This window comes from Falco peregrinus, chromosome 2 (assembly GCF_023634155.1).
Source record: "Falco peregrinus isolate bFalPer1 chromosome 2, bFalPer1.pri, whole genome shotgun sequence".
In the NCBI taxonomy this organism is placed as follows: domain Eukaryota; kingdom Metazoa; phylum Chordata; class Aves; order Falconiformes; family Falconidae; genus Falco; species Falco peregrinus.
Genome location: NC_073722.1, coordinates 45,619,574 through 45,644,786, shown reverse-complemented (window position 1 = coordinate 45,644,786; position 25,213 = coordinate 45,619,574). Strand labels below are relative to the sequence as shown.

Sequence of the window (25,213 nt, the reverse complement as noted above, 5' to 3'; positions counted from 1 at the left end):
CTGAGTACACAAACCTGGGATTTTTAAAACTTTAAAATACTGCAAAATGCACAAAAAGTTCAGGGTTGGTTTTTCAAAGATCATGCTCAACAGGATGTCTCCTAAAGACAATGTCGTTTCCAACAGCTTTTCTTTTATATTTATTGGTTTCCTCACTTGAAACATCTAGCGATTATCACCTAAGATCACACACAGAAGTAAAAATGCAGGGTACCTTCTTATTGTTCTTTAAGAAATGGTATCCCAGAGAGAGCTGCTTGTAGGCCTCTCCGTATTTCTCATGCCAGTCCTGCACTGACTTAATGGCTGCTTTCCTCAGTTTCTGTGCCACCTGTTTGGGTGGGGGAAGAGGTTGCTCAAGGTCTATCCCCACCGTGAGCTCCAAGAACTCTTGGAAGTTGGAAATAATTAGCGTCCGGAATTGATGGGATCGGGCAAACAACTCCTGCACGATCTGGAAGGCAGAGAAGCGCACCTCGGCATGCTCCTCGTTGAGGCGCGTCACCAGCAGGTGATAGGCATGGCTGATATGTTCCTCTGAAGACCTGAGGAAGACGAAACAGAAAAAAAAAAAAAAAAAAGGAGGGGGAGGTATTTAAAAAGAGGCGTAGCACGTAAAACATACAGCTTTAAAAAAATTTAGTCGAAATTTTGAACCAGCAGTTTTTGCGCTGACCGCAAGGTGCGCCCAGCTCGAGCAGGCCACAGGAGGGCCTCCGACGGAGGCGGCGGCGCTCGGCCCCCCCCTGCCCACCCGCCCCGGGGGCTCGGGGCGGCCGTACCTGCAGATCTTCTTCAGCTCCTTCATCCTGCCCGGCTCCAGCCGCGGCTCCCCCGAAGTGGTCAGCTCTTCCACCAGCTCGGCGAGGCGCCGGTCCATCTCTGCCGGCAGCGAGACGCCGAGCTGAGAGAACAGCCGCCCCGCCGAGCCCCCCAGGCCCGGGAGCCCTGGGTGGGAAGCCTCAGCCCGGGCCTGGCCGGGCCTCCGCGGCGCCCTTGTCCCGCCCCTGAGAGGAAGCCCCGCCCCGTGGGCCGCTCCCCCCCGCCCCGCGGCAAGCGGCACCATCCCCCGCCCCTCAGCGGGTGGTACCTTCCACCCCCTCGCCGCCGCTGTCTCTTTAAGGGCGCGCTGCCCCCCGCTTCCGCGCGGTGGCGGCACGTCACCCGGAAGCGCGGGTGGGGGAAACTCTTAAAGGAACCGCGCCTCACTTGAGGGGGGGCTCTGTGTGTGTGTTAACTCCTTGCTGCCCGCAGGGGCCGAGCTGAGGGGCGGCGCTGCACCAGGTGGTTTTGACCGCAAGTCGCAGCCCCAGCCCGGCCCGGCGCGCCGGGGGCGGGGGCAGCAGCCGGGGCTGTGGGGAGGGGGCGGCCGCTGAGGCGGTGGCAGGCACGATCCCGCGGAGCCCCTCCGGCTGTGACAGGCTCGGCGTGGGGAGCCGAGCCCCCCGCTCTCCCGCCTCGCAGCCGGGCTTCCCAGCGCTGTGAGGGGAGCCGAGCTCCGGGCTCCCTCAGCCCGCCGCCCGCTCTGCGGAAGGCAGCGCAAGGCGAGCGGCGGGGCGGGGACGGCGGGAAGCAGCACCCTCCCCTCAGGCGCGCGGCTCCCCTCAGCTCTGGGAAGTGAATTTTCTTGAGTAACGGCTGCTCTCCCGAGCCTGGAGGGTCTCTAGACTTTTTCACGACAGCCTGAGTGCCATTCTCACACGGGCTCTACGTACGCCACGTGAAATACAATTTGAGCTTCTTGTCATGGAAGATGCAAGCGTATGGTGGGATGAGCAAATATGCAAGCACAGCCCAGTCCTGGCTAGCTGAAACTGCTGCTTTTTGCCCAGTGCTTTGTGATGTTTGGCTTCCAGCGGTGTAAACTATGGCTTTTCTCTTTGGGAAAGGTCCTCCACTTTGCAGCACTTGGAAATTATGTTGGCTTTGGAAAACTGAAGGTATTGTTACTGTGTGGCCCTAGCAAAATAGTACTTTATGTATAAAAAACTGGAAGGAAGCACAACTGTGAATGAAGCCCTGTTGTCAGGACTTTCAAGGAGAGTCTTACAGTATAACTGTGTTTATACAATACCTTCCACTTGAGAACCTCGGAGCACTTGATGAATGTTATAGTAACCTGTCAGCATATAGAGAGAGAGAGAAGGTGAAGAGAAGCCAAGCTACTGAGCATAGCAAGGGGGTGTTACCTACCTGGGTCCCATCCTTAAAGCATAGTATATACTTTGTTGGGGTTGGATAATGTGGTTGGTTAACCAAAGTGCACCCTTGTCTTTTCCCACATGCAGGAAAGCATCCAGCTTTTTTCCCACATGCAGAAAAACATCCAAGCATTTTACTGTGCTTGCAGCCGTGCTCTAAGGGCATCTCCCTGGCACGTGTCCTGCTGCCCTTAGGATCACCTGTGGTGAGAGAGGTTAAATATTTGTCTGTAGTCTGGTCTCCCTTTGCATCAGCCACACAAATGTGGTTCTGTTACTGGAGATGGTGAGGCTGCCCTGAATTTGCTCATGTCAGCACCTGGCCTGCTTTCAGTTTTGGGTGCTGAATTAGAAATGTTGTGCAGACCTCCATCTCTGAAAGTGCTGGTTAACCAGTGGGAGAAATCAAACCCTTGAAGGTGCCTGCTTTAAACATCCTAAAGAAGGGAGACATCTAAAATATTCCCATTTGAAAATGTTGTCATATAATTCAAAGGTGTTTTTGTTAATCCACAGTTAAGACATGTGCTGGAAGTAATATATGTGAATTGGTGTTGCAGCTGTCTCTGCTGGCTTCTGTGGTAGGGGAAAACATTAAATGCATTTTAAAAGAAATGAACTAATTTTCAACCAAATTTACTGCAGTAAATTGTTATAAATACCTGACCTGCCAAAAGTAGGTTTGGAAATCTTTTATTGTGGGGCAAAGTCAAAGAGCAAAACCCGCAGCACTGGGTGTGTGAGTCTAGTCAGAGGCGCGCCAAACAAGTTCAAATATGATCTACTTATACCACTGAGGTTGCATCAGGCATATACATATTCCTTGAAATGATTTAAATAACTCCACTCGCACTGCACTTGCGCTTTTCAGTTGTTGGGGTCCTCTGGTAGTCATGCAGGAATGAAGTCAGATATCTTCCTCATGGTGAACTTTAGACCCGAGGAGGGCAGCTTGTTATCGGTCTAGCACAGCACTTAGCGAAAAGACAATCTCTGCTTGTTTGTTTCTCACAATCCCTCCCTTTTGATTTTTTTTTTTATAGTGTATTTGGCTTGAGCTATTCTATACAGTCTGTTGTTTTGTTCATAAATGAGCTTTGCTTTCTCCAGATTCTCATCTTGAATCATTTTTCTCAAATACCATCACCTTAGAGGTAGTCCCGGATATTGCTGATTTTGGATCTGTAGGCGTGGCTACTACATACATGCCTTGCACAACACTGGTTATTAGTTGGATAAAACAAGGTATTAGACAAGGGAGAAAGAGCAACCTGGTAACTGCACACAGCAAGAAGAAAACCACCTTCTTCCACCAAGCCGTTCCCATCAAATTGTCCCACCAGTTCGCATCTAACATGGATTTCCATTTCTGTACAGGGACACATGCTATTTTCCTTATTTCTTGGGCTATATCCTGGACTCCCTGTTATCATCAATTTTTAGACAGCAATCTGATACATTCCAATTTCCCATACTCCTCCTCCTTCAGCTAATAGATAATCCAGGGCCAATCTATTCTGGTACAAAGCAGCCCTCGTTTGTTTTTGTTGTCTAACAATCAATTCTAAAGCGGCTGAAGTTTTTTTAGTTATTACTTCTACTACAGCCTGTAGTCTGATAATCTGGTTTAACATATATACAGGGGTCTGATATCCCCAGCTTCCATCTTGTGCCCAAGTGGCTGGCCCATAGATCTGTATAATCCTTTCAGGGGGCCATTTGTCCTCACCCCATCGTTGAGTTCCCCCTATATAATTTCTTTTTTGTCGTCTCAGTTCATCATATACTGGGGCTCCAAGTTCTTCTCCCTTTTTATCAGGTATAAAAAGAACTCAGGTCATATTATTCCCAACAAACAACTACCCTTCCAGTCAGGAGGCAATCCTGAATATACCCTTTTCCACATATCCAAAATAATCCTTTAGGGGCCTTGCAGAACTCCTATGCTGTATTATTTAAGTTTTCCCAATACTGGGAGATCTCTGGTATCCCTTTATAGGGACCTTCCTCTCCTGTGCAATTATACAATTTGGTGAAATTACTATTTTCACATGAGTCACCTGTTTTATTCCAGTACTACATAGGCTTATATCTGGGAACCACCATTCATGAGTTCCATTATGGACATTATATCTTGTGCAAGGTGAATCACCCACTCTTCCACTGTTTTCCTTTTCACCACATTCATCCCCGATGGTTTCGGCACTTAATATCCATCCTTCTGGTCTATCTGCCTTGGTTACTTTAGAACAATTCCGGAATTACAATATCTCAGGTCCTAAGAAACTCCCTTTCCATGGCTACTCCTCTGTTGTTAACGGCCCTCCACAAACCCAACAACTGGTCACATTCAACTCCTGACTTATCCACTCTCCTAGGTCTACAAATAAGTTCTTTCCAGATTTTGATAACTCTGTTACATTCTCTAGATGTTTTATGAGATTCTCATACAATTGCCCTGGCTGAAATTTTGATACCAGGGCAGGTTTCATTAGTGTCTTAATTCTGTTCTGCACTAACTCCCTCTTTACCTTGTCTTGAAGCCCTCCTCCATCTGATATGTCCCAATGTCCAGCCTTGGAAAAACATATCCATTCCTTCTCTTTTGGGCATGTTAACCCATTTTTGTATCTTAATCTTCCCAAATTCTTAGCGACTCAATATTGCTGGTTCCCTACCATACAGGTGTCAGCCTGGTTCGACTTGTAACATGCAGCATTTACAAAGGTACGAGTTGCAAGAACCAGCTGTCTTCTCCCACAGAGAAACACATTTTGCATACATTGACTACATGAACTTTCTCTGAGCACAAGTATATTTGTGAGAAGAATCACTATTAGAAATTTGAAGTGAAACTTACCTCCACCCACTTTCCCTGGCTTGTGAGATTGCTTCTCACAGCCGGTATGCAGTGTCTTCATGGCAGCAAGTAAGGTGATTGCTTAAATTTCTGTTTTTCACTTGTTTCATCCTTGTGATTTTTGAGCAAAATGCTGACACCGCTTGCTTATTACTGCATTCTAGTGTTCCTCAGGCACCTCCCATAACTGAGGAATCAGCAATTCCCACCTGCAAAGGAGAGGCTCTATTCTACAGTGGTCCCACGCCACCCCTTCTAATTCAAGTCGGTAGTTAAAGCGCCGGCACCTAGGTCAGAAATGACTTCTTTTGGTAGCATGGCAATACCAGTGTTTGTCACAGCAGTCTCCAAACTATCAAGCTGCAATAAGGTCTTTTACCACCACATACCAACATATTCTTCATACCAGTCCCTCTGCTGCCTTCTCCTAGTCTCTTCTCACCCAGGGCACACACACTTCTTCTCTCTGCTTCTTCATCCTCTTTCTTCCTTGGCTGCTCTCTCTTCATTGGCTGCCCAACCTCTTAACCAGCCACACCTGCACCTTATCTACATCAGCCAGCCCGCTGCCCCTGAAGCCAGCCCACAGTTGTATTTTATCAATGATAATTAACCCAGCTTCATTCCTCTAGAAGCACTGACTACAATCTATACAGATACATCTTGTCCATGCCGCGTGTTTGGATGTAACAGGCAGGGTATAAAAGCAGGATGCAGAAAAGGGGCTAGTTCTTCTGGCAAATCAGGATACAGTGGGTGATCCACCTTATACAAGTCACAAGCAAGTGCAAACATTTGATTTCCTACTGCATATAATCCAGACTCCACCGACTGTAAAGGTATCCTCCCCCGCCATGGGGAATGTTGCAGCCTGGAAAGCTGTCCCACTTCTTTTTGAAACCAGTGGCAAATTTGAAACTCTATTTCACTGGGTTCTTCAATCTGTAAGTTTCCCGGATTGTTTTGATTCATCAATTGATCCTTCATTTGAGGGTCACTTTGGTGTCACCACGTGGGGACGTCACAATCCAGTGACTGAGTGCAGCCACCGGTCCTTTTATCCGACTAACGTGCGTCCATCCTTTTTCTCTTGTTTGTACTGCAAATTCAGTGGTCAGTAGAACCTGGAAAGGACCCTCCCATTGAGGGGTTAATGAATGTTTTTTCCAAGTTTTGACCAATACCCAGTCCCCCAAATTTATTTTGTGGATTTTAAAATCTAGCAGTGTGGATTGAGATATCAGCCTCTTTTCCCTCAAGTTTTCCAGATTCTTTTATATGCTTCCAATATATTTGTGAATTTCTAAACTTCCTCCTTCATAACTGGCCATCTCTTGCTGTGAGATGAGGAAGGGAAGTCCAAACGTCATTTTATAAGGGGAGATCCCTAATTCATTCCTGGGCTGCGTTCTGACCCTCAGCAAAGCCAAGGGTAAACATTTCACCCAAGATAGTTGTGTTTCATATATATAATGGTTACGTTAATTTAGTAAGTGCTTGGTTTAATGTCTGGTTCATTCTCTCTACTTGTTCTGAACTTTGAGGATGCCATGGGGTGTGCAGTTCCCACTTGATGCCTAAGGCCTGAGTCACTTGTAAGATTATCTTGGAAGTAAAGTATGTTCCCCTGTCTGAATCAATTCACTGTATTATCCCATATCTAGGAACTAACTATTTGTTCTAATAAAATTTTTGATACTGCATTTGCAGTGGCCCTTGCACTTGGAACTGCTTCCACCCGATGGGTTAAATGGCACACTATCACTAACAAATACTTCCACCTCTGGACTTGGGGAAGCTCAATAAAATCTACTTGGATACTTTTAAAGGGACATAATGCCAAACTTATTCCCCCTGTTGGGGTTCTCCTCATGGCCTTCTTACTGATTTTTTGGCAGGTTATACATCCTTCAGTTATCTGTTTGGCTATCATGAAAACCCCTATACACCCAAAATATCTTTAAAAGTGATCACATAAGGCTTGAATTCCCCAGTGAATTTGTTGGTGTAATTCCTTTGTAATATCTCAAGTTATTTCTTTGTTTAGTATCTGTCTTCCATCGGGAAGGAACCACTTTCCGCAGGGGTCCTTTGCTCCCACAATTTTTATCAACTCCTTTTCTTCCTGCTCTCTGAACCCAGGAATTTGGGTGAGTTGGGTAGGTTCATGGGTTATTGCAAGCACTTTGATATTCTCATGATCAGCAGCATCCCTAGCTTCCTGGTCAGCTAGATTATTCCCCTTTATCTCAGGAGTATGTCACTTTTGGTGTCCCTTAATGTGGACTACTGAAATTTCGGCAGGTAACTTTAGAGCTTCTAATATTTCTAAAATCAAGCTCTTTTCCTTTTGAATTTAATAATCTTCTTTCTTCCCAAATTTTCCCAAATGTGTGTACCATCCCATAAGCGTAACAAGAATCAGTATATATTGTTCCTATTTTTTCGGTCAAGAGCCTAAGTGCTTGGTTTAGAGCATAAAGTTCACAACACTGAGTGGACCAGGGTCTGGGGAGTTTTCCTTTTTCCATTGTTCTCATCAATTTCCCATCGACTATGGCATATCCTGTAACCTTTTTCCCTGGATACATTGAGAAGATATGTATATTCGCTCTCCCTCAGGGAGTGCATAATCTGCTAGGTCCTCTCAGACTCTAGTTTGATAGTTAATCAGTTCCATACAGTCATGTATTAACTCCTCCTTTGGTTCCCCACGTAAGAATGGAGCAGGGTTTAAAATATTACTGGTCACCAATGTCAAATCCTCCTGATTGAGCAAGGTGGCTTCATATTTTAACATCCTACTATCAGTAAGCCATTTTCCCACCTTTTGATTAAGTATATTTCTGATAGAATGTGGGATATGTACCATTAATTTTCCCCCAAATTTAAGTTTTCGGCTTTCCTCTACTAAAACTGAGGTGGCAGCTACTGCTTGAATGCATATCAGCCAACCTCTACTGATGGGATCCAACATTTTGGATAAGAAGGCCACAGGCTTTTTAATCCCTCCCCCATCCTGAGCCAGTACCCCACGTGCCATGCCACCTTCCACATTTACATATAAATAGAAAGGCTTATCCAAGGAAGGGAGGCTCAACACAGGTACTTGTGCCAATTTGGTCTTTAGTTGTTCCAAACTAGTCTTGTCTTCCTTTGTCCATGTAGGATTTTCCTCAATGAGTTCGTCATACAAGAATCTTCCTACCTGTGTGTATCCCTCAGTCCACAACCTACAATATCCAAATAACCCCAAAAGTTTCCTTATCTCAATCTTATTTTGGGGAAGGGGGACGTAGGGGGGGGTAGTGCAGGGAAAGTACGCCAGTTATTCTTTCTGGGTTCAGTCTATGGCTTCCCTGACTAATGGTGTGCCCTAAATATTTGACCTTAGGTTCCACAAACTGAAGTTTCTGCTTGGATACTCTCAGTCCCTCCTGTCCTAAAAAGTTCAACAATCATATGGTCATTTTCCGTACTTTTCCCTCTTCCACCCCTGAGACTAATAAGTCTCAAACATATTGTATTAGCTGCATTCCTTCATGGGTTTGGAATTGCTGGAGGACTTGCTCCAATGCTTGTCCAAATAAGTTCGGGGATTCAATAAACCCCTGGGGTAATTTTGTCCATCTATATTGTTGCCTACGTCTGTTGTAGGGATTTTCCCATTCAAAGGCGAAGACATCTCTGCTCTTCTCATCCAGTGGGCAAGCCTAAAACGCATCCTTGAGATTAATTACACTAAAACACTTATGTTGGGGTGATAATTTGCTTAAAAGGGTATATGGGTTGGGTACTACAGGATATCGAGTTATGGTTCTTTTATTTACTTCTTGAAGGTCCTGGATCAGCCAGTATGTCCTGTCGGATTTCTTAAGAGGCAGGATGGGAGTATTATGAGGAGACATACAGGGTTCTAGAGTGCCCTCTTTTACCAGAGCATCAATTATTGGTTGGAGCCCTTTTCGTCCTTCTAGTGATATGGCATATTGCCGAACCCTTATTGGACACCCTTCATCCTGGATAGAAATGATGATGGGTTCTATACCCAGGCTTCCTCAGTTTCCATCCCCAGCACACACTCTAGGGTCTATTCTCAACTCATCCTCCTGACAACGTCCAAATTTTTACCACCATCCTTCCTTTATCAGGAACAACTCCTATCCCTAGTTGAACTTCTAGGTCTCCAGTAAACTGCATCCTGCCCCTGGGACAAATAAAATGTCTCCTTTCCCCCTTCGGTTATTCCCTTTCATTTCTATGTCTCTAATTATTGGAGCTCTAAACCCCTCCCCTTTTGCTCTGATTATTTTTATGGTATCTTTGCTTACTTCTCACCCCAGAGGTACTTGACACACACATGTTCGTTCCACTCCAATGTCCACTACAAATTCTAATGTTTCCTCCTGGGGTCCTACTTGTAGATTTATCAAGGGCTCTAGGTGGGATCCTTCCCCCAGGAGGAAGAGCCCCTGACATACCTAGCCCTCCGCAATTTCTTCCTAGGTCGTTTTAAAGACCTTAAGATCTTTATTTTGTTTTGGACATTCTCTTTTAAAATGTCCTTCTTTCCCACAGTAAAAGCAGCTGCTCCTCTCCTCTCCCCCCCCCCCCTCCCCCCCTTTTTGGGGAATCCCTCTATTTCTCTGAAGATCCTTGTTCCTCATGGTGGCAATCATTATCTTTGCTTTAACTTTAACTTTTTCCTCATCCCATCTCATATACACTTTTTGTGCTTCCCTTAGTAGCTCATTTAGTCCTTTTTCTTGCCAATCTTCTAACTTTTCCATCTAACTTTTCCAGCTTACTAGGGATGTCTGGCCAGGCATGGGTAACAAAGTATACTTTCAAAAGGGTCTGCTCAGCTGTAGTCTCGGGATCCACTCCCGAATATTGTTGCATGTTTTCTGGAGCCTGGTTAACCATTTGGTAGGAGTTTCGTCCTTATCCTGTCACCCATCGAAAGCCTTTGCAACATTCTGTCCCTGGGGAGTAGCCTCCTTAATACCTTCAATGATCAGGCTGTGGTAATCTGACATATTTCTCCTGTTAGCTATATTATTATGATCCCAGTTGGGATTTGTTAGGGGCATCTTCTGATCTCCAGATGGTCCTTGTTGATTTTCCCTTTCCCAGACTCTCACGCCTGCTACCCTAATCATTTGCCTTTCTTCTGGGGAAAAGATAATGCTCAGTATGGACTGCATTTCTTCCCACGTGTAGATACTGGGCCCCAGAAACTGATCAAATTGTTCAGCAAGCCCCAGAGGATCCTCTAATAAACCCTTAATCTCCTTCTTAAAGTTTCTCACTAAGGTAGAAGTCAAAGGGGTGTTCACAAACGCAATACCTCGCTGTGCCCCTCCCAATGGTACTTCTCTAAGTGGAAAAACTCCGATTTCCGGCTCTTCGCCTGGTGCTATCACTTTAACAGTTTGTCTCCATCTTGTTCTGGGAGTCCTGTTGGGTTGCAGTATACTTCCTCTTTCATCAGGCCCTCCTGTGTTCTCACTTGGAGGAGCATTAGGAACTACCAGGTATGGAGGGAGCAAGGGCTCAAGGGGGGTCCCATTTACGAGGTGATTCCTCTACCTCCTTTGCTCTGAACACTCCCACTGATCCCAGCTAAATTTTCCCTTTCCAGCAAGCAGCATATTCATTCTCCTCTGGATTAGGAGATTCTCGGGCATTCACATAGAGGTTTAATGCTTGACAAAGCCAACCCTCAAATGACCCATAACACGGCCAATACACATGATCTGGTCTAATCTCTTCCTTGGTCCACTCTAACATACAATATTTTATAATTTTCATTTTATCTTTATCCTTAGTTCTCTCAGTACTTTCCCAATTTGCTAACATCAACCCCAGTGGACTGTCTGGGGTATTTCATTCGGTATTCTCTGGCTCCCCTTTTTCCCAGGACTCATTTTACCACTTCCCTGACCCATATTTTCCCTGGGGCTGTCTTTCATATGGCTTTCCACTCGCTTTGTCTCTTCACAGGCCCAGTCCCTCACGGGATATTGGAACCGCGGTTAGAAAGACTCCACACTTGCTTCCTGGAATGGGGTTACCCCATCAGGTCTCACTCAGTCATGTGGTCAAGCCTCCACTTTCAGCCCAACCGAGTAATACTTACAGTCCTTCTTCTTACTCGGGTCTTTGGGCACGTGAATTACAGGCAACCGCAGTTTTACTTCCCAGGGAGCTCCAAGCGTTTTTGCTCTAAAAGCCTCTCTCTCTCTCTCTCCCGGGCATTCGGCCAACAGTCCCAGTGGTCAGAGGCATGCCGTCAGAGAGTTCACTGAAATCAGTGAGGCGCACTTCCTATCTGATGGTCACCAAAGATCCTGGGACCGGGCGAACTAGTTATCCCAGACGAGCCCCCAAATTCATTATAAATACCTGACCCGCCAAAAGTAGGTTTGGAAATCTTATGGTGAGGCAACGTCAAAGGGCAAAAACCACAGTGCTGGGCATATGACTCTAGTCAGAGGCGCGCCAAACAAGTTCAAATATGATCTACTTATACCACTGTGGTTGCATCAGGCATATACATATTCCTTGAAATGATTTGAATAACTCCACTCGCACTCTGCACTTGCGCTTTTCAGTTGTTGGGGTCCTCTGGTAGTCATGCAGGAATGAAGTCAGATATCTTCCTCATGGTGAACTTTAGACCCGAGGAGGGCAGCTTGTTATCGGTCTAGCACAGCACTTAGCGAAAAGCCAATCTCTAGTTCTCACAAAATGAATACATACATTTTGCAGTGGTTCTATTTTTTCTGATTTGATATGTGAAACCAATGACATCTTACTTTTTCATAATGTTTTGCCTTTCCTTATTGCCTTCCATTGAGTAAAATGGATTTCCATGTGAAAGCCACACAGAATGCCACAGCTCATCTTTAAAGTTGAGATGAGTTTACTCTTTCAGTATTTATTTTTCTATTTCTCTTCATTTGCTTGAAAGTACCTGAACAACTGTTTTCTATTAGCTTATTGTTTGCAAAATTAGCACTGTTGTACTATCTAGAAACAGTATTTCAAAATGAGCCTCGAGCAACAGGCTTAACATCTACAAAGGCACCAGTTTCATATCTGTGCATAATGTTTAAAGAAATCCCTGTGAAGACCCATATGGTTTTGCAAAGAATCAGTTGATGAATGAATGCTGAGTTGTGTAGCTCATTCATGGTAGTCCCTTAGGCAAGCCCCAGTGAGAGGTAGGCTATTTAATTGTTTCTTTTTTAAACCAAGGACAAAATTGTGTTTGCTCAAGTTGCTGAGTTTCCCTCCCCTTCACCTTTTTAATGAACACAGTAAATATCCACCATTTAAATATTTCCATACTCTCTTCATCTGGACCAACCTGATAAAAGGCTGAAGAGAGCCATAACACTGAAGAATTAATTTAGGTGCAAAAGTCACAACCACTCTGCACCTGCATTGATTTTCCCCTGACACGACTTTTCTGGGCTGTTCAGCACAGGGGAGTGCAGGACACTGTGGAGTGCTGAGGCAGAACACAGCATCACCTGGTATCCCTTCAGAGCCTCAAGGTTGAACATTACTATCAGTTTACACCTGGTTTCAGCAAAGCCTGAGCCTGCTGCTTTGCATTATGTGGATTGTGACAGGTTGTTGATTCATGAAGTTGCATTTCTTACCTCTGTACTCAAAGATCAGCAGGAGCAACAGTTACAGTCTACGAGTTCTCCACAGTGTTTGACACCTTGCAGGAGCAGAGTCTGTTGCAGAAACACTGTCCCCTTCACCATCTCTCCAGAATACCCAACACTATCATCATTGGCAAGAGGTACTTGCAATGGGAATATTGTCCTACAAGGAATCTTCAGGCATGACCAGCTGGTCCATCCAGAGATCATCTCCAATTGGTCCAGTATCTTTGGCCAAACACATAGGCAAAAATAGCCCCAGAATTTTGTACGCTGACACCAATTATTTGGTTCTGGGGCTTATTACAGTAAAGAAGAGCCATTTGTTCCATCACAAATTTATAAGGTCAGACTGATGGCTCTAGGATGGATTGCTTCAGACTTCTGTGTAAAACTAAATTTTCTGGTGTCTTTACTAGATGACTCTTTGCCTGGGATTCTTTTCCAACTTTGCAATAAAAGAGCATGTCAGGCAGAAAGAAACCCCATTGAACTTTTGAGATAGCTGTATTCAGCTTAATGATATGAAATTAAAAAGGAGGGTTTCTTTTCCTGCCAAATTGGAACTTGGGCAAAAAACTTCCTTACAAATAAATTGGAGTTAAAATAACTCTGGTTTCAGGCCTGAAGATGCAGAAACATGATAAACACTGATATTAAATTGTCACAGAGTTTGTGCCAGTTGGGTTGCAAAGAAAATACTGACCTTCTATGTGAGATGAACAGATGCTTAACCACCGGTTTGATTCGAGCAGAAGGATGACAGTTATTTGAAAGCTCTGAACTACCTCATAAGGGGTAAGGACTATACTTAAACAGGTTCTCAAAGGAGAAACAGTCTATTCATTAAACCATCAATAATGCAAGGCCAAAGATACTTGGCGACCTCCTCTAATTATGTGAAATATTGACTGTGACAACACCAGCCTACAGTAACATTTTATAATTCTGTCATAGGAGATGAATGAACATGCTCAGTATGGTCTAGATCACTAATTAAATAACCATTTGTAAGTTGGAGGAAGCAGGAATAGCTGTGGGAGAGCCATCACAAATCAAGAAGCATCTTCCTGCATGTAGCTTATACTCTTGTCTAGAATAATTTTTTACAAATGATCCTATAGCATTTCCTGAAACTGCACACCAACATTAACACACTTGACTAGTATCAATGAGGGTAAATTGCTTTTTCCTCCATGGAAAGATCTATGCAGACTCTGACTGGGATTTAACGAGCATTTTTCTGTATTAGACAATATATATCCACATCAAAAGTTCATATTTCTATATGAGTGCACCCACAGAAGATCAAGGCACATCCCATTACACTGCAAGCAGGTGTCTTTGGGGGTCTGGGGGTACCAGCCTTTAAGGCAGAACTTGGATCAGACGGTTCAGAAAAGAAGGAGCTTGAAACTTGTTAGCATGTAGAAAAGGAGAGTGCAGAGGAAGAGAAGAATGCCAAGCTTCCAATAAGAGCAAATCCAGACCAAATTCTGCCTGAAGACCCTCTGATGCTAAATCATACAGAGACCAAAATGCCACTCAGGTGTATGCAAATAGAACTGCTTTGAAACATATGATGTTAGCAGAAGTTTCTTAACTTACAGAGACTGGTTTGGGTGTCACATTGACTCATTGATGGTAGACTTCCGAAGTCCTTTCTGCCTGACATCTGAGCTGTTCCATCCCTGGAAAGCCAGAGCCTGTGATAGAACTGTGGTTTCTTGAGCTGGTTTCTCCAAATGAGAGACTGCACAGAGCTGTGGCTTCAGATACCCAGAGGAACTGTTTTTTCTTCTTTTCCCAAGGATGTGGAAAAGGAGAAAACTGCTCTGAAGCTACTAATAGCTGTAGCGCTGCCTCCAGTTAAAATGGGAGTGATGAAATCCACTCCCGATGTGAAACTGTTGTCATCACTATCTAACACAGACAAGTAGTGGGTCAACATATGTCATACAGCCATTGCACAAACACCATCTGACCAGTTTTCCATTTCAGATTTCTCTGGCCTGTTGGTGCAGCGGGTAGCTTGAACACACAGTGATGTTGTAATCACTCATTCACAGGAGGGAGTCCTCAATCATCCGTCAAAATCCACTGTATTCCTTCAGCACCAGGGGAGTGCCCAAACAAGCATGTTCTCAGCCTTCAGGCCATTTTGGTATTTCTATCACCTTTTATGAGCAACAACCAAGAAAGCCACATGGATCAAAATAAGCTTTTCTAGGAGATTTCATTTACTGTTATGATAAAAGAACTTTTTGTCTTTGTGAAGAGGTTTTTTATACAGGTCAGCTTTTGCAGGCAGAAGGAAAGTCCCTGGCTTGAGGAGGTCACAAGGTAGTTGGGACAAAACCTGAGTGCAAAGACCACAATTTGAGAAAGAAGGAAATATTGAGGTATAACTAAGATGGAAGTGTCTTGATAAGAAGGCAGCAGCAAGTCTTCTGAACTGTCTGGAGCCATACATTAATTTATGCTTTTAAGGGGGTGTTTTCCACTTTCATGAATCAATATGTAAGTGGGAGCAGTATGGGAAAAACTAGGATCCCTTTGTGTGTCCTCAGTTTCTGCAGCAAGAGCATCATGCCAGTCCCACTGACCAACATACAGCTATTCTTTGATATTGTGCACTACTACATCCCAAAGTATTTCACAAAATTTCAGGCAATTGAACCTCAATGCAGCGTGGAACAAGACTTGTAGGTACAGTCAACACATATAAAGAATAAGTTGATTTTAAGAAGACATTGCAATAGCCTCCTAGAAAAGCTAAGTGCAGAATTTGGGGCACTGACTCCATCCCCTGAGCTGCAGCACCCCCAGCAACACGTCCCTGCCCCAGTGTGAGCTCAGCGGCGTGACTCATGCAGCCACCTGTGTTTTGTGTTTCAGCTTGTTTCATGCAAGCATTCAAAGGCCTCTTAAATGAATCATTGCTACTTTTCCTCTTTGCACGAGTCATAATGTTAAAATTATACCAAATTCTGAAAAAGCAGGGTTGGTGAATATGCCTCAGTAAACTGTACACAACATTTGCTTGACTTCCTATGCAGATTGACGTGAAGGTCAACCGTCAAGCTCTCCAAGAGGGACTGTAGATGAAAGACCAACCTTTTTTCTTCCTTAATAATTTCTCCATAAAAACTGGGTCAGTTATTAATACATCAGTAAAAGGTAGCCAGGGTGAGACTTTTTTTCTGGCAGAATCTGTCATCTATGAATTTACATGAGTCTCCTCTGGAGCGACCACTTCAACAGCCTCCAGCATGGGCTTGCAGAGCTCCCAACATCCAGTTCTGCTCCAGGTCACGTAACTTGAATTCTAGGAAACTGTTGGGTTTAAAAAAATCTGCAGAAAACTGGCACTCAGTAATTTCAAATGGACAAGATATATTTATGGGGATTGGAGAGAGAACTGTGCTAGCAACAGCAGTCTGAGCTGGGTGACAGCCTCCTTTCATCTTAAATCACAGAAAATACTCTGTCATTGCCCTTGTCGCTGCACTCCTACATGGCTGCAAAAGTGGCACAGCCACGGAGAGCCACAGCTTCCTGATTGTTTAGGAAAAATGTTTTCTAAATTTAATTAGAAATTATCTTGTTTATTTGATGTAAAAAAGATACCTAAAGGTATATCTTTTTTAGGAAAATATGTATCTATGATCTATCTGAACTCACAGAACTATGGGAAATATAAAGTACTTTACATTTTCAGGTAAGAGTAAAAATGAACTTTACAAAGCTCTGAACTTCCCTGCCCTTCAGCAAAAGTGTGGCTAGTTAATTATCATCGAATCACAGAACGGTTGGGGTTGGAAGGACCTTAAAGATCATCTAGTTCCAGCCCCCCTGCCACGGGCTGGGACACCATGCATCTATTATTATACGCACAAATTGTATTTATTTTGCCCTACCTAAGAACCCCGCGGCATTTCTAAATTTCTAAACCACACGCAGGAGGACCGCTGGCGACAGGGCTGGCTGAGGGGGGCTGCGAGGTGCACCCCCCGTGTCCCCCGGCCGCTTGCCGCCGGGGCCGGGGGCCGGGGCTGCGTTTGGGCGCAGCCCCCAGCAGATGGCAATGCAGGAAAGCCGGTAGCGGCCCAGCCCCGCAGGAGCTGGGGCTGAGACCGCTCTCCTCGGGAGAAAAAGCACCGCCTCAGAAACCCTCCTCGGCATTTTTAACGTTTTCTGCAAGGCAGCAAATAGTTTTCACTATCAGCAAGGGTTTGGGGTTTTTGTTTGGGTTTTTTTTCTTGTTTGTTTGTTTGTGTTGTTGTTTGTTTTTTCTTTGTTTGTTTGTTTTTAAAATGTAGGATTTGAATTTACAGGCTTGCAGCATTGAGCTGTAGCAATAGGTTTGATGTCCTAGATCCAAAATCTTAGGGGTCAGCTGTGAAGATCACAGAATCTTTTAGGTTGGAAAAGACCTTTAAGATCACTGAGTCCAACTGTTAACCCAGCATTGCCAAGGCCACCACTAAACCATGTCCCTAAGCACCACACCTACAAGGCTTTCAAACACCTCCAGGGATGGTGGCTCCACCACTTCCCTGGGCAGCCTGTTCCAATGCTTGACCACCCTTGTAGTGAAGACATTTTTCCTAATATCCCATTTAAACCTCCCCTGGTGCAACCTGAGGCCATTTCTTCTTGTCCTATCACTAGTTATCTGGGAGAAAACACAGAAACTCACCTTGCTACAGCCTCCTTGCAGGTAGTTGTAAAGAACGATACGGTCTCCCTTCAGCCTCCTTGTCTCCAAAAGATAGCCAACTGCCAGGGGTTTTCGGCAATCAAAGTTGGAAATTACAGATACAGACATAAATATATAGATGCATATGCCATATAAATATAAATCTGGCATGTTATATTTATCTGTACACACACACACACACACACACATAATATATATAGAAAATGTCACTTAAGAACTCCACTCACAACATACTCTCTTGTAGCATCTTCTGTGAGCAAGGCCACACTGTTTCCATGCCAGGAATAAGTCTTTAAACAATCAGAGTCTTTAACATGATCAGTCTTGCAATAATGTAGCCAAAGAAGAGCTTTTATTTTAAGAAAACATTCCTGAGTATCACATCAAGGAAACCACTTTTAATGACAACTTCACTCTGAGAAAGCACTGAAACTGGAGGTATTTTCCAAACAGAATGACTCAGTGCCTTTCCCTGTGCTTGTAGGGGAAAATGGATGTAGAAAAACTTTCAGAAATATAAAGAAGCATTGAAAGTCTCTAGTGGCACACTTTGCCTTTTTTCTGAACACACACCCACCAAAAAAACCCCCCACCCTAAAGCAAACAAAACCACCCCCAAAAACAAAACAAAAATCAAAATCAAAACACATATACACACACACACACACACACACCCCCACACGCACACACCCACCCACCCCCAAACTCTTAAGGTGATAAAAAAAGCATGGAAGATATTTGGGCTTGTTAAAAAATTAATGAAAAATCTTGACTGCACCAAAAAGCTGGTGAAAAAGCTTCTTTTTCCCATTGTATTAAAACTGAAATAACTGCACCTGGCAGAGACATGGCTCTTACTCAAAAGGCCAATGATGGTGAACTGAAATCACAACTGAGTTGCCAAAACGCTGCCATGGGCACCATAACCACAGGCTGGTTAAAGTGACTCCAGAACAAATGATGGAAATGCCGAGAAGTCCACTTATATGTGTGCAAACACAGCATGATATTGCTTACTACAAACAAGTAATCCAAATTATTTATAGTTTCCATACGCTTATATCACTGCTTAGTCTGTTTTCAATGGTGCAATAAAAACCTATTTGGAGTGTTTAGGAAAACAAATGCATATGTTGCAAAAACACACTGTATGATCTCTTCAAAAGTATCATAGGTGACTGGCTTTGAATTGCACAGGAATACTTTAGCAGTGTTCCGGATTTACTGCTTAGAAAAGCAGCAGTTCTTGCTATTTCAGAGCAGCTTATTTCAAATATGTCTATATTATTTTGAATCATAGTGTGGCAACAGCAGGGTTAAACAGTTTCAGAGCAATAATGAAAAGCTGTAAGTAGTGAACATTTACCTCTGTAAAATGTGTAAATAGCACAGCCAATACTGAAGTACACAATTTTTCCAAAGTTCTTCAAAAAAATATCAGTGATATATAGGAAGTATACAAGAACAAACTGCAGAAAAGAAATAGTTGCAATAGTGCCGATAAGTAAAGACTTAAATCATTTTGATTACTGAGAGATAACTTGTTCGTAAAATAAAAGGATCTTCAGAGAAAAGTATTGCATATTAGATGATCTTGAGTACAGCAGTGAAAAACAGAAGAAACAAAAGATGAATTCAAACTGGAAACCAGGCACATATTTTACCAGTGAGGAAACAGATTCTCTGTCTCATGATGATGTTTTTCTGACAGATGTGCTCTAACCAAACAACTCTGGATTGTAAATAGTTCTGAAACTCAACAGCTAAAATCAGGACACAGGAGATCTATCAGTCCTGGCTTTTTTGGAAGACATTACATTACAGAGAAGACTTTTTACACAAAACAGAGGTGGCAGGACATGAAAAACTGTGTGACTTAGAAAGTAACTATCAGAGCAGGAGCCGTGACCACTCCTGCTGCGAAGTTGTCAGTGGACCCTGGAGAGAAGACAGGACAGAAGGAGAGTATTTTGCAAATAGACTTCCAAGAAAAAGGATAACATGGCACTTTGAAGAGCCCTCAAGTTAAAAGAAACTACTGTAAGTTTCTGAGAATATTCCCAATTTCAAGACTCAGTTACCTAAGGAGAGATAATGTGGAAACTGTAAAAGTAGCCCCTCTCACTGCCCACAGCAGGGAGGACTGCCTGGAGCAGATGTTGTGAGGCTGAATTTTTAATCTTTGGGATTTTAACGGAATTGATCCATAGCAGTGCATTTAATGGAATTTGCACAAAGTTTTAGAACATTCAAGAAACTGTTGCTCTAAGAGACATTATGTTTTATTGTCACTTCAGTCAAGTGTGAGACTTTCTGGAGGAGCCCAAAGCTCTAGTTTGCTGCTTCCAATATGCAATCAGGCCATAATTTTTATTCTAAGCTTCTAGAACAATTTTGATGGTTTGATTTTTTAAATGGTGTGAAATAATGAAAATTATGATTAATTTTAAACTTGTCAGATCCTAAATGGAGGTATTATTTTGCAATAATAATTTAAAAATAGACCTGAATGTTCAGTGCTAGGTTTGTTGGCCCAAAGGTTCTTCTTGGCTTCTTCAGCCAAGACGACAAAACTGGTACTAGCACTCTGATTTCTTTTCATGCTGTTCCTGGAAATACGAGGTTTGGAAAGAATTTAGGCAAATACCTTATTCAGATCAAAATCTAATCTGCATCTCACATCCGCAAACACAGAGATCGCAGCCTATGTTATTTATGGTTTCCTGATGCAAAGAAACCAGTCATCATCCTTTGCTAATTGGTTTAGAATAAGAGAGGTATTTCTGGATGTGGCAACTGCTAATCTTACTTCAGTGAGAAATTCTTAATTTTACCTGCTCAGAGGAGGGCTCCGAATGTAGGCAATATGTTTTGGCCAAGGGTAGGATAATTTCTCTCTTAACAAGGTAGGTGACATTCTTTCCAATTATTTTAAAAATGAAGACACATTAGATGTGTCAAAGAAGGTCTGTTACTCACCGAAGGAGCAAAACAGCAATTCAGCTGTAGTTACTGTGCTGTTTTCTATACCTAGTAGTTAAACCGAGTAATTAACTCTCCTATAAGAACAGTACCCTTTTTATTCACTGTTTTTTGAAGTAGGATAATGCATCACTGAAGCTAGAAAGCTGGCAAGTGAAATTCAGAGTAAACAGGTACCACCAAAGTCTGGATCATCAGGGCATGTGTCTATCCAAGATCAACATTTACAAAGTTCTCCTGCAAAAGTCAAAACCCAACAGATTTGTACCAGTAACAATTCCCACCTACATCTGACCATCTAACAAGATGAGACCACAGACCTGATGGTGTTCATCCCATCCTAGGGCTGCTGCTCCTGGACCTAGCTGTGCCTCAGTTTCCACACATGTGGCTTAGCAGTGTAGCTGCTCTTGGCATCCTCTGGACCCAAAGGACGGGCAAGCTGCAAACACTTTGAGGGCAAGACCCATTTACAGGCTCCATAGACTTCAAGCCTGTTCTGCTCAAGCCTTATGCTGACTCCAGAGAAGCTGGGAAGCAGGCTGTGATACTTCTGAAATAGGAACATTACACTAGACTAAGCTGATGGGAGCTGTGGGTTACCCTTCATAATCGTATCCTCATACTACTCAGGATTCTCTCTGCAGCTGGCGGAGAGACAGCACGAGCCAGGGCTGCTTCTTCACTCACTCCAGCAGCTGCCCCAAGAGACACTCTCCTGGTACATCGCCCCACCACCTGGCCTGAATTCTTCTCAATTTCCTATGGTGGAAGTCAACCCTGATGTTCCTTATGGCCATGATTAGGAGCAGGTAATTTCTGGTGGCCATGAGATCCTGCGCACAGACGATCAGGAGAACAAGGTGATGACCTGAGTGTGCACAGTTCAAAATAGAAAATCACGGCACGGTCTTCATGGAGAAACAGCCTCTTCTCCTACAGCACTCAGCAGAACAGCTTATACTGAGGAACCACCCAGTCTTCCAAAACGAGGAGGGGCAGCAACAAGCATATGGTGGTTCAAAACCTTCCTGTTGGGTTTTCACCCTCCTGCACAGCCATTCTGTCAACAAGGGACAGAGCTGGGCGAGCAGGCCTGGTTCCCGCTGAGGAGTTAGGTGGGCATTACGGCACAGTGCCAGGATGACGTCTACCTGGCAAGAAGTAACGTAGAGCTCTACACAATGTTTTCCCTAATGACTGCATCCAGGGTGACCTGAGCTTTCCTAAGACCAGTTCCCCCCTTACCTGCTTCAATATTTAATAAGCTACGTCTACGGTTTGAGTCCGTAAAGCTGCTACTTTAAACAAAGGAGACATCTCCATATGGGGTACGCACGTGCATCACGAAGAACTTCCCACAGCTCTGGTCTTGGCTTTTCTGGGCAGTTTGTCTTGCTGTGCTTTACAAAGGAAAAGGAAATTGTCTTCTGATTTTATTATCTGTTTGTTTCCTTTTGGGGAATTTGTCTATATGATCCTGCTTAATCTCCATGTGTGGGGAACAAAATATTTAAGTTAGTTAATGATCTTTTTGTCCTGAAGTGAATAGACTTTATCATCGTTCTCTCCTCTTTCTTCCCTCTGGCTCTGTCAGGAAAAAGTCCTGGCTGGGAATTCAGATGAGCTCCCTGGGAAAATCTGCTCCTCTGCTCTGTGGGGTAGATAAAACTATTTCCTTAAGAAAAGCGCAACATAAAAGTTAATCTTATGGGATAGGAAATAGGAGTAGGTACAGATGTAGGTCCCAAGCCCCCGGCTGTTATCCCCCACTTAACCAGCTTTATTTTTTTTTCATTAATTTGGGAATAAAGGAAATGTACCCTGAGCCAGCTGGGCTGGGAAGGGATTTCTGGTCACTCCACTGACCAGCTCAGCGCTTCCCTTGCTCCAGCTTCAGTGTAGGGCGTACGGCCATGAGCAAGCAGGACTGTACTCCAGCTTCCAGCAAAGCAGCGCCGGACCCCTTTGCAGCCCTTGCTCCTGCAGCCCGATGGTAGCACCATGTCAGGGCTGCATCTCGCTGTTTCTAAGGTTCAACACATTGGAGGCTCAAAGCCCTCCACAATCATGGTGTATAAAGAGGACTCTTTCCATTGAGGTCCTAATGAACAGCTGAATGAATTCCAGCGGTAAAACCATCTTGTTTATTGGTTAGTCCACTCCTCAAGGCTACCTGTTTTAACTCTTGCGTCATATTGCCGCATCCTCTGGGCTGAGGCTGCTGCTGGTTTTGTCCCACCAGCACATTCCTGCTTATTGTGGAATGTCAGTAATGACAACCAGTGCCAGAGCCCCACCAGTTGCCTGCCCTTCACATTACCTGTTATCCTATCTGCCCCAGCCAGATCCCCAGGCTAACTCCCATCTTCTCCAGTTGTTACCTAATGTCATCACGTGATACTGCACTGCAGCAGGATTTTGTTTGAGAAGATTCATCTTAACAGCAGTGGTCGTCAGGGTGGTACGGCATAGTTATCCTCAGTAAACATCTCCATTTCACGTTCACTTACAGTTGCCCTTCAGGATGACTTTTTTTTCCCCCCCTTTCCTTAAAAATCAGTGACTTAAAAATCAGAGGCTTTCCATTCATGTGATACCACCCCCAGGCTGGATGCTGGAACAGCTTCTCTCCACTAGATCTGAACAAGTAACAATTCCAGGAGAGCGATCGCTTGCTTTCTGCAACTTGTGCACACTTTTTTTCACTTCCATGTTGCTGTTATTTCTGCTTTTCTCAGTGTACCTCCTCCACCCCACCCACCAACGCTGAACATGGTCATCTTTATTAGGAGCAAGCAGCAAGGTGCTGGGTTTACTTTTGTAATCAAGTCTGTAATCAATCTACCACACAGGAGTTTCGTGTTGATTTTTTCTTCTTACTTGCACTTCTAAAAACTTCTGCAGTTTTTTTTCTCTCTTTGAAAGATAGCTGGCTGATAGCATTTCTTAACTGACACTCACTCTCATTTTTAATAAGTCAAAACAATTTTTTTCACTCAGCAGACTTTTCTATTTCTTTTTGTTCTGCTATTTCCTATTGTTGTTCTTGCAGTGATAATTATCCTACAGCTGATTTCCTCTGGCTTACAATACAGACCTCTGATAATTGTAACATGGGCAAATAGCAGGATTTTGTGTCAGAGTCTGAAATATCTTATTCAAAACTGAGCTCCTCAGTGAAATTAACTGGTTGCTAGCTAGCAATGATAAGGACTCGTTTCGTTGTTGAAGAATTTCTGTTTACAGGGTCTTAGAACTTCGGTTCAAACTGAAATCAGGACTAGATATCTTGAGTTTTTTTCAATGACTAGCTCAGATACGTGGTGAACTTCTCCCGAAAGGCAACTATAATGCAGAACTACTTTGTGTGGGCTCTATAGCTGTTGTGCCAAAACTCTTCAGCCCTCACACCCAGCAGTAACTGGGCTATAGCTTCTTGCTCCCTCTTGTCGGCTGTAAATTTCTTCCCCTGTGTGCCACAGATACTTCATGCTACTTACAGAACCTACATGGCTACAAGAAGATACATTAGTAAAGAGGCAAGAAGAACTTCTGCTGTCCACCTCTGCCCATCCTAGATCCCTTCCTAAAACAAGGAGAAAATGGAGCTGCTGAAAATTTCTCAAAGCTTAGGTAACAGGGCCAACTCTTTAAAATAAATGAATAAATTAAATTTGTTTTAATTTAATGCCTATCAGCATGGTTGGTGCATATTGCAAAACCAACCAGACACTGAATCTTTGCAAAAGTATAATGGCAGGGGAGGTCCTGGTGAATATCTAACCTGCAGGTGCCCCTCCTCATCAAATAGAAAGAAATAGTTATTACAGCATTCAGTGCCCAGAAGAAACTACTTGCAGTGTATTTGTTCAAGGATCAGGTGAAGATCAGACTTGATCAACCCTCTTGTTGATCAGGGTTTATTTGGTGCACTGATTCAGAAGGCATGGAGCTAGGCAGCTGGCACAGCACGCTGTCACTACCGCCCGGGTTTGCCTTTAAAGACGCAAATTATTTGTACCAAATGCCAGAAAGTCACACCATAGAAGAATCACTCTTCACCGCTGGGTCAACAAACCAAAACAAAACAAAAAAAGAAGCCTCAAGGTGGAGTGTGCTGGAGAATACAACCAAAAAATCTGGCCTGAGGAGTACAGGACTGAAACTGGGAAGCCCGAAGGCCCGCGAGCCTGCCGCTGGGACAGTGTGAACTGTGCCGCAGACTCCAGGACACAGCAGGAAGTAACAACGTGCTGAGCAGAATCTTGGTACCTCATTACGGAGCATGGAAAACGAGGAGAGAAGAGATTTAAATACTCCTTTTGGTATATCCAGTGACCTCTGTAACGTGCTACAGAGGACACCCAGTGCACAAGATCAGTTTAGCCACAGGTCTCAAAGCATGCTTGGATAAAAGTGTTTGGCGTGTCTCCCAACACACTCTGCTCAGGCTACCCGAAGAGAAAAAAAAAAAAAGAAAGAAGAAAGAAAAAAAAAAAGCACCACTTTTCTTCTGATTAGTGGTCTATTAAGCACATTCAAAGGCTTCCTTTTGGCAGATAACCAGCTGTACATAATTTTCTCATGCTTCCTCTCCCAAATCATCATTTTCTCCAAGAAGTAATCTTATTAATGAGGAGGAAAGGACAGGCTTATATTAAAAAAAACCCAAACCACACCAGCCTCTCAGTCTTCAAAGCTTCCTGCAAAATATTTTGCCTGAGCATGGTATCAGCTTCACTGCTTCCCACCTACAATGTGT

At 43.8% G+C, this 25,213-nt stretch overlaps 1 protein-coding gene across 2 annotated transcripts in view; it reads right to left on the bottom strand.

The window, feature by feature from the left end:
• Positions 1 to 1,006, bottom strand: part of UVSSA (UV stimulated scaffold protein A) — a 58,490-nt gene extending 57,484 nt beyond the window's left edge. Inside the window, exons 1-2 of one of the 2 annotated variants that reach the window (XM_055795433.1) lie at positions 783 to 1,006; positions 215 to 545 (exon numbers count right to left, since the gene is read on the bottom strand). In XM_055795433.1, the coding sequence (XP_055651408.1) occupies positions 215 to 545; positions 783 to 880 (429 nt within the window). In that variant the 5' untranslated portion in view covers positions 881 to 1,006. The remainder of the gene's footprint in view (positions 1 to 214; positions 546 to 782) is intronic. The other variant, XM_055795434.1, reaches the window with a different exon arrangement.
• Positions 1,007 to 25,213: the final 24,207 nt, after the last annotated feature.